The 9,333-nt window shown below is 37.5% G+C and overlaps 1 protein-coding gene across 1 annotated transcript in view; it reads right to left on the reverse strand.

Moving 5' to 3' along the window:
* gbe1b (glucan (1,4-alpha-), branching enzyme 1b) overlaps window positions 1-9,333 on the reverse strand; it is a 127,159-nt gene that overhangs the window by 37,654 nt on the left and 80,172 nt on the right. The window contains exon 13 of the mRNA XM_015029438.1: window positions 5,226-5,410. Within this exon, the coding sequence (XP_014884924.1) occupies window positions 5,226-5,410 (185 nt within the window). The remainder of the gene's footprint in view (window positions 1-5,225; window positions 5,411-9,333) is intronic.

The raw sequence follows: 9,333 nt of genomic DNA on the forward strand, positions 1-9,333 counted from the left end.
TACCAAATACTGAGGACAATTAGGTAAACTTCCGATTTGAAAACCATCAAATAAATAAATATCTCTGACACACTGTTTCTCTCATTATTGCATTTAGCAAACGGAAATCCTTTTTGTAATACTAACTGACTTAAAACAAGAGAGGCTTGGTCTGATTTATCTTCAGACGGTGAGAAAAAGGTCTCAGCCCATCCAACGTGGACGCTGGAGTCCATTTCTCATGGTGTTCTGGTTTTTATTGGCATTTCTTTCCTTTGTTATAAATCCAGCACTGGTATCGCTGCATTGACAGAAGTTTCAGTTCACATCCACAGTTTGGGCCTTTGAAGCTCTACATCTCTGATGTTTCCACAAATCACAAAGTCTCCCTGCGTGTTTCCATTTCCCCTCAGTTCATTTGCACCTGAGACAAAGTGAAAAAAAAAAAAAAAAAAAACTGCTGACAAATCATCCCGTGCTTCTCCTTTCAACTACAAAATGTCCTTGGATCAGGCCGGCACTGAAATATTGAACCAGCTGAGCTATAGAATGTATCTAATAAATGCAATTACCTTGGCAATGTCATTGATAAGCCCTGCAGAGGATTCAGACTTATCTGGTTATTACAGCTGAATCTCTGAACATTATTGGCATTATCTGTGAATGATGTTCGACAAAGTCTTTTTCTGATATCGTATTAGCCCCTGAATAAATGAATAAGACTTTTCTCAGCAGCTGCTCTGCAGAGTCTGATGCAAAGGGTCAGTTACAGGAGCTGCGGCAATAGAAATATTATTTCCCGCTGTAGTTTGGTCTTCAGATAATTTATTTAGTCTGTTATCTGTATGTGCTGTAATATTTCCCAAGAGTCCACTTTAATGCCACAATCTTAAAGCTATAAAGGTAGAATGTTTTGAATTATTCATTCTAATGTATTAGTTTATGAAAAGATTATTAGATCAGATTTGTTTTGCATTTCAAAACAAGCTATGTAATTCTTGTGATCCATTACTAGAGGATTGCTTTTTTAATATCTAGAGGGCATACAATACTGAACTATAACTGAGCAATTCTACTTTGGAATAACAGCGCAGTAATTACAGTGTCTACATCAGAATTTAACACAGAGCATCCTTTACAATTATTTGCCCCCTTTATGACCTATTAAAGCAGTGATTATGATTTCTTTGGGGTGTGAATATAATGTGAGAGAATATGTCTGCAAAGGAAGGCAGAGGTGTGTAGTTATGTAAAGACTAATCTGAAATATTTACTGTCTTTTTCCCCATTTCTCTTAGCTTTCCAAAATACACAACAGAACATAGCATTCAAATAAAGTAAATGTACACTGATCCCCTTAAATCAGGAAATAACTACAAGTGCCTTATTTACACTTAAATCAATAGTTAGATTGTTTAGCATGGCAGTGAATAGGCTGGAAGAGGAGTAAGTTTATTATGTAACCATGCAAATTCAGCAGGACAAAAAAAGCTCACCATTGGTCCTGTGGCATTCCGGGTCATAAAGTCTTGAGAACCTCCAGCCTATTGGCTTTGAACATGTATTTTCAGATTTCACAGTCGGAATGGTCTATTGGCTTTGACCAACAGACCAGTGGTCAAAACACCAGTCTACTGACCAGTGTTTTGTATGTTTTTTTTCTGTCTATTTACACCTTCAGTCAGTCCGCTCATCCTAAGCTTCACTTCTCTCTTTCCTTTCCACTGTCGCCACATTTACTGAGGGATTGCTGGAATGTTAGTCACTCAATGCAATTCTTCATCCTCTAGTTTTGTTTCCATTAACTGTAAAATTGCGCCAACATGCCTATTGTTTTTTTAAAGTAATGTTTTTTGACCAAGAGTTTTTGCTCCAGGATAACGTGCTTTTTCAGCCATATCAAGCGATTTTTTTTCAAGCAATTTTTCACATCACGAGTCATGTGATCAACAGCCAGATGTTACTAAAAATTGCTCCTCATGAAAAATGACGCCAAAGATGACAGGAAGTAGTACCAGGTGTATAGTTTGTTTTTGTTTTTCAGACAGTGCAGCTTGCTCCACCAGAGTCCTCACAGCATGGCGCAGCTCATAAAAAGTCGTGTCATTCAAACGTGCTGAATCTCTTCTGTAAAATCAGCTACTGCAATTTCCACAAAATACCGCATATGTATGCTCTTCTAAGTATCACGGCTCTGTCGCGCCAAAGCCTGAATAAGACGCCGATGTCTCCCCTGACGCTGATAGATAATGAGTGCCACCGCCACGGCTAACATATCAATATGTCAAGTAAATGTTTACATTCGCCGCTGCCATGATTTTTAATGACTTATCGCATGAACAAGCTCATTCACATGAGTTTAATTAAATTTCTTACTTAATGGAAACACAATTGCGAAATTGTGTATTTTTGACAATAGAAGAATATCGACAAAGATCTGTGCACTTCTCTACTGGGAACCCATACTGCTGCCATATGCTCCCTTGTAGTAAATATACAAAGTAATTGGTTGGGTTCCCTTACACAGATAAATGTTTACTATCCTGAATTCTAAACTGACCACTCTGTATTACATGTGGTGCCTTGAGATGACATTTGTTGTGAAATGTTATATAATAAAACTGAACTGCATGGAATTGGGAAAGAGTGTAGTAACCTGCCAGGCAGACAGAGGAAAAAATAGGAAAAACTTGCACATTGCTAAGCTGATGAAAAAATCCAATGCAGTATTCTTCGTAAAACATCTGATTAAATGAACTTTCTCAAGACGTGATAGAAAAATGTAATAGTATTAGAACAGCAACATTTCCAACAACAACAACAACAAAAAACTTTGTACAACAGGATAACAGAAACGGGTCAATGTCTACTACAGAGTAAGGTTAAGTTTAGAGGGCCAATAATCAGAAAACTATTCAGCTATGCTCATATTTTAACAAGAAATTATTACAAACAGGTTAAAGTCATCCAAGAAAACATTCCAGTTCTCAGCATACTTCACTAAACTTTCTTGTAGGAGTCTCTGAAATGCCTGGCTCTAATTTCCAGGTCATTTCTGAAGAACCCAGTGGCCCTGCTCTTTGTTCCGCTACAATATGTCTTTAGCACCAGCTGTGTCTGCTCTGCTTCCCTCTGTTTAGCAACAATAGTAAATATCGCATCTGCAGTTAAGTTTTCCACAGCCCAATAACCCTGCTGGGCAATAAAAACAGCTTAGGGGTCGACATTAAATTTAACTAAATTTACTTTGATTTGCAGTTTGATTTGGAAAACTGCCCCGCTGTTTGAAGAATCAACATGAATTTCTTTTTCACTGCCTTTAGTCGGCTGAGGTGTCAATAAAGTGACTCGGAGACACTTTGCTTGTGATGTACGACCCTGCTCTCCCTCAGATCCCTGAGCTTCACACACAAAAGCACCTAGAGGCAATTACAGTCACACACCGTTACTATATAATTTGGCAATTATTTTACACGTGACTTATTTTACAGATGGTGACGTCTTAACGGTGTTTTGTGGAGCTGTCAATTACTGAACCATTTTACACTAAAAACACAGAAAGAGCCAAGAAAAACAGCCTCCAGTGTGTAGCAGGTCAGCACTCGTGCCAATGATATTTGTCTTCTTTGCCAGGAGCGTCCTCTGGGAACAGCATTTCATATCACTCTCCCAAAAGGCTCCTTCTCCTCTCCCTCACATCCAAAGCTCCGTCTCATTTACTTCCATGGCATGTAAGAAGATGCACTGTTTAATGTTAGAGCAAAATTCTGAAATAATTCCTCTGATCTAAGCATGCGTGTAATTATGCTGTGGGATATTTCTCAGACTCTGCTGCTTTTAATCCATCTGCAGGTCAGCATGAAACATCAAAAGGTGGATTTTGTTTTGAGAACCATTTCCGAGGGACATTAGGGGTATTTTGTTTTCCAGTCTCATCTAAAACCTGTTAGTCATGATTTTGATCTGTTTTATTCCCTTATTTGTCTTCAAACTACTCCAAGAATTAAGCTTTTTGTCTCTCTCAATTATAGGTAAAGATAGGAGTTCAAAAATGCAAATGCAATCCATTACTGCTCAAGAGGAGAACTACAAGAAGATGCAAGAAAAACAAGTCATTTTACAAAACAAGCTCCATTTTTGAAGCTTTTATTTCTGCATGCTATCTGAAGAATACATTTGTTTGTGGACAAATGTTTGCTAACAGTTTTAATCTCTAAATAAAATTTCAGCCTTTTAATTTGTTTTGTGTGTCACTAAAGGGGGAAATTAATGATATGTTATTACCAAACAACCAGAAAATAATCAAAGTAAATCACAATCAGATTGTTGTTGGTTTTTTTTAAACGCAATTTTAAGACACACTTTTCTGACACAGAGCCACAAACCTCTAAACTAAAAGGTAATACTAAACATGGCTGATGATATTTTAGGTGGAATCATACAGTCCCATTGACACTGACAAAAAAAGTTTACTTAGAAGAAATATCTTATGGTACAAATGGTTGAGATAATTAACAAATTGTTGAAAATGGCAAGGTTGTCTCCTCCCACCACAATCAGGCTTTGTTCAATACATTTTTTTTGCTGCAGGATTTTGAAACAACTTGAACCATATCTTCAAAAGAAGGAATAATCCAAAGCTAACAAGGACCCAACAAAGTGTATGCTTTATGATTCTTCCAAAAAAACAAAAACAAAAAAAAGAATCCTCCTAAGTGTTGTAGTGAACACTTGATTATGTGGAGAAATTAAGACTTTCAGCTGCTTCCATTCACTGCAAAGCCTGCTAATACAAAGCATTCAAGGTACGCAGCTGCTAAAAGAAATAGGGAAATGGATCAATGCCAGTCAGAACCAGAGCAGAAATTACATCTACCGGAATTCTATTATATATACATTTTTTCACGCAAATGAATGTCACAAGCAGCCATTCAATACTGGGGCGAATAATAGCCTGACTGGATTTTACAAAGAGTGTTTTAAACAACTGGACAGGGTGCCAGTCTGTCAAATCCAAGTAAGTAGTTTCACACACTTGTCTTTCTCCCCAACACTGAACACCCAACCATGTTAATATCCATCTTTTGAATCAACGTTAAAGCACTGATGCCTGTGTTTAGTGTTTTGTACGCATCACTTAAGAGGGTTCAGAAGCCTTTCTTTATTTCGTAATATTTTTCAAATTCTTTGATTTTATTATTTAACCCTGCACAAAAATTCAAGAGGTCAGTGTGTGTTGTCCTTACAGGTTGAGCCGCCAGCCAGCCGTACTTGTCTTCGGTGCGGTTCATGTCCCGGTCAAAGGCGTAGAGCTGACAGTAGCGGAGATGATCCATATCCACCAGGTTAAACTGCCGCCGGGCATAGTGGTAGCTCTGATTGTTGCCTTCTCTGGGGAAATCCAGCCACTCAGGATGGCCAAACTCATTTCCTGCAACACAGAGAGTGTTATTAAAGAGCGCACGTAATGAAGGGAAAGGCGAGTCGGCTTGGAATTAGCATACTCTCGTGTCATGCTTTATGAGGTTCTTTTTCCTCTGAGGTTTTGTGAAATTTTAACAAGAGCGAAATAAAAAAAAGGATGAGATCAAACACACAAAAATGGCAGAGTTTTTGACCTTTTTATCACCCCCAGAGGTTAACTCATCCCGAAAAAAACAGTAAAAAAAATGTGAGTCTTGATGCAACTTTAGATCTTGTCCTTACTTGGCTCAAACTTAAAAGGAAAACTACAAAAAAAGCAGAAACATTTAATTAGAGTTACTGTAGATTTACCAGCCAAAACCTATCCTATCTATATGTTGTAATAAATTGAGATATTTTTGCAAAGCTGAGTAAAGTTCAGGTCTGTGTTGCAAATTAGGAGGTACCCTAAAGAACATTGCTGTTTAAGTTAAAACTACCGGCACGAAGAAATAAAAACTGACTCCAGAGTACAGCTTTGAGTTAATTCAAAGAAACTTAAGAAAACCTTTACATTTTCTACCACTTCCCATGAGTTCATTGGTTTTTCTAAAAATCTGGTAATTAGGAGAAAAGGAAAGCTAAGCATGTGAATAAAACCTTCAGAAATGGTTTCATTATTTCATAAATCTAGATGCACACTGCGAAGGTATGCAAAACTATCCTGTCATGCAAAGAGATGAGATAATGAATCCGTCAGTGAATGTCATGAAACATCATAAAACATCGGTCGGGATAATTGAATTCCCAGTAGAGGAAGAAACAGACAATAGACGGAGGAGGATGCAACCACAGTAAATAAATAAATGAAAATGAAATAAGAAAAACACAGTAATTGGATGGAGTGGAACTGACGGGTACTGACAGCAAATTCTAATGAAAAACATTATGAAGGTGTTAAAGAAGTAGCAAACAATAAAAAAAAAAAAAAAAAAAAAAATGGACTGCCGACAGAACAAGCGCGCTCTGCAGCCGTCGCCTCGAAATTAGGGCAGCGAAATTGTGAAGGAGGAGAGACAGACGTGAGGAGGAGAAGAGAGTAAGGAGGGAAGGAGAAAGGAGACAGCCGTTTTTTGTGACATGTGCATGAATAAAAAGCCTCCCACACAACCTGAACGTGGAGTTACACCTCAACTCCAGCGCCTACAATCTAGACTTCTTCCCTTCACTCTCTCCACCAGATGATTGTGTTCATCATATAGTCTGGCATTCCTGTGAATATTTTACATGAAATAGACCAAAAGACCTCTGTATATTATAAATAAATAAGCAATTTTTCTGATATCTAGACGTTTTATTTAAGAGGGAAAAATGGAGACAAAATTATTTAGCAGCAAAAAAACTGTTGTAGGAATATAAAAAAAAGAGTATGGGATAATTATGTATGCCATCTCAACATGATCTCACTTCCCAGGAAACATTTTTATATTACATGCACATTCTTTACAGAACTTGAATATGTTTTATTTAATAACTGTACAGTCTTATTTCTTAGTATTTTCAGAGATGGGTGATAAGAAATTTAAATTAAACTAAAATGTTCTGTTTTTATGCAGTGATCTTAACGTACAAAAAAAAAAAAAAAAAAAAAAAAAAACTTTGCAAGCTATTTTAGGCAACTGTTTGGCTCTAGCTGCATGTCACTACAGTCGCCGTCCCACAAACACAAATACTGCAGTTAGAAAACATACATTTTGAAATGTGCGTCTTTGGAACACCAGTTACAAAGAGAGAAGTGACTTTGTTGTCTACATTCCACCAAGTAAAAGCATCGTCACAATAAATTCAAACAGTAATCATGATGATGAAAATGTTCATGGCAACAATAAGTGACACGATAAACACCCATCCGTATTCGCTGTTGTCCATTATATTTTACCTTTGTGTGAATCTACAAGCTTCCTTTTGATAGTCACTTTGCTGCTGGTACACCTGAATTTCCCCACTGAGTGAGAATAAAGGATATTTCTATTCTATTGCAACATTGCATATTCTTTCCCTCCAATCATCCATAATGCATTACCTTTAGTTGACTGTAACCTTGTGTTCTTTTGTTCATGTGTGCAAGCCTTATTTTGTTAAGCATTAGAGTTAAAACTGCAGGTCATTCAAAACAAATATGTTTCTTTTCCATTTTTCAGAATAGCCATTTTACATTTCAATCCTTATTTTATTTTTCTTCTAACATACAACTCAGGTCATTTTACATGCCAACCAGACAGATGCCATAGCTGATTAAGGTCTGCAGGACTCCAGTTTTGCCACAGATTAGCACACGTGTGGAAGCATACAGCATAACAAATCTGCAAACTGATTTTATTATTTCAATCTGATAAATAATGGCCACATGTTAATTCAAATGACCTTCAAGTGACCTTCCTGCTTTCCCGCTGACAGAAAAGCACTTTATTTTTCTTTGTAATGATCACAGTGTTGTAGAACACAATTTTAATCAAAAATACTGGAGAGTCAGCAACTTTTGTGACTTTCCTACAATCAAACTATGTGGTGCACTCTTAAGGTTTGGACTCGCACCAAACCATGTATTGCACTTGCAAGTAAATCAATACGTAAATAGGTGGTAATTGTTATGGGACCTGGTCAAAGTTGTTTTTTCAGAATGAAGAAGCTCCGCTCGGCTGGCGGTAATTACAGTTGGGCTCGAAAAAGAAAAACAACTAAGACAAAATATAGAGATTCTACAAACAAAGTGAGTATTATACCCATTTTCTCTTATTGCATCAACACAAAATTAGTGAGCTAAGAGAATCCAGCGGGATTTTCCCTCCATAGTTATGAATAAGTGTGGTCATCTCTGTGCCCATCAGATTCATGTCTGGAGTGTTCTCACAATATCTGGTAGGAAGGATGCTCTCAATAATTGGAAAGTCATTTCACCTGTTCCCACAGCTGAAACTACATATTTACAGACATAAAGACACACTTTTGCCGTCTGACATCAAGTCGGATTTAAGTTTTGCTGTTTTAGGTCAGTTACAACAAATCTATTTCTTTGTGGCAGCACAGCGGTGCAGTAGTTAGAATGAATAAAGTACATAATAGGCAGTGTGGCAACATGTGTTAGCATGCCTCACCTGTTTTGTTCATCACAGTTCAAGCTGATTAAATCTTTTACAAACCACTGCTTCTACTGGGTTGCTATTGGAAGTGGGTATGGGGACATCTAGAATACATGCGATTATAGTAATTTCATGTTTAATGATGACTTTCGTCCATCTCTCATTTGAAAGGCATGGTCTCTTTTTGTCATGAGGTGTGGTTGGTGGCGGTGAGAACGACGCTGAGACCCAGATGATGATGGTGATGATGATGATTTAATGAAGAGAGCTCAAGCACAGTCCAACACAGGCGGCACGGCAGAGAGTTAGCACACAGCTAATTACCGGTAGCAGCTGAAAAACTGAGGACTGAATGAGAGAGCTAAACCAACACAGGACTTTACAGTTCAACTGTGGTGGCAGGCAGACAAACGACATTCGACGTAAGTTTGACGAAGACCCGACAAGAAACAGAGACAACAGGTGGACTTAAATACACACGGGGGTAATCAAGGGAATGAGACACACCTGGGAACAATCAAGGGCTGAGAGGACAACACAAACTCAGGGAAACAGGACTAAACATGGAAAATCGCAAAAATAACTATACAGAAAAACACGGATTATGACACTTGTCTTTTCCATTTTGGAGAGAGGCTAAGGGAAATGGGTCTTTTGAATTTTTATTGTCAAGGGAAGCAATGAGTGATGGATTAGAAAGAGGTTCCTAGAAATTATAATCAACTTTAAATTACAAAATAGAAACTGTTAGTGATTCCAATAACTAAGGCTCTATAATTATTCAGGACATAGAGATGTTACTGCAAAAAAA

Source organism: Poecilia latipinna, unplaced genomic scaffold (assembly GCF_001443285.1).
Source record: "Poecilia latipinna isolate Pla-1442-1.1 unplaced genomic scaffold, P_latipinna-1.0 Scaffold10, whole genome shotgun sequence".
NCBI classification, from domain to species: domain Eukaryota; kingdom Metazoa; phylum Chordata; class Actinopteri; order Cyprinodontiformes; family Poeciliidae; genus Poecilia; species Poecilia latipinna.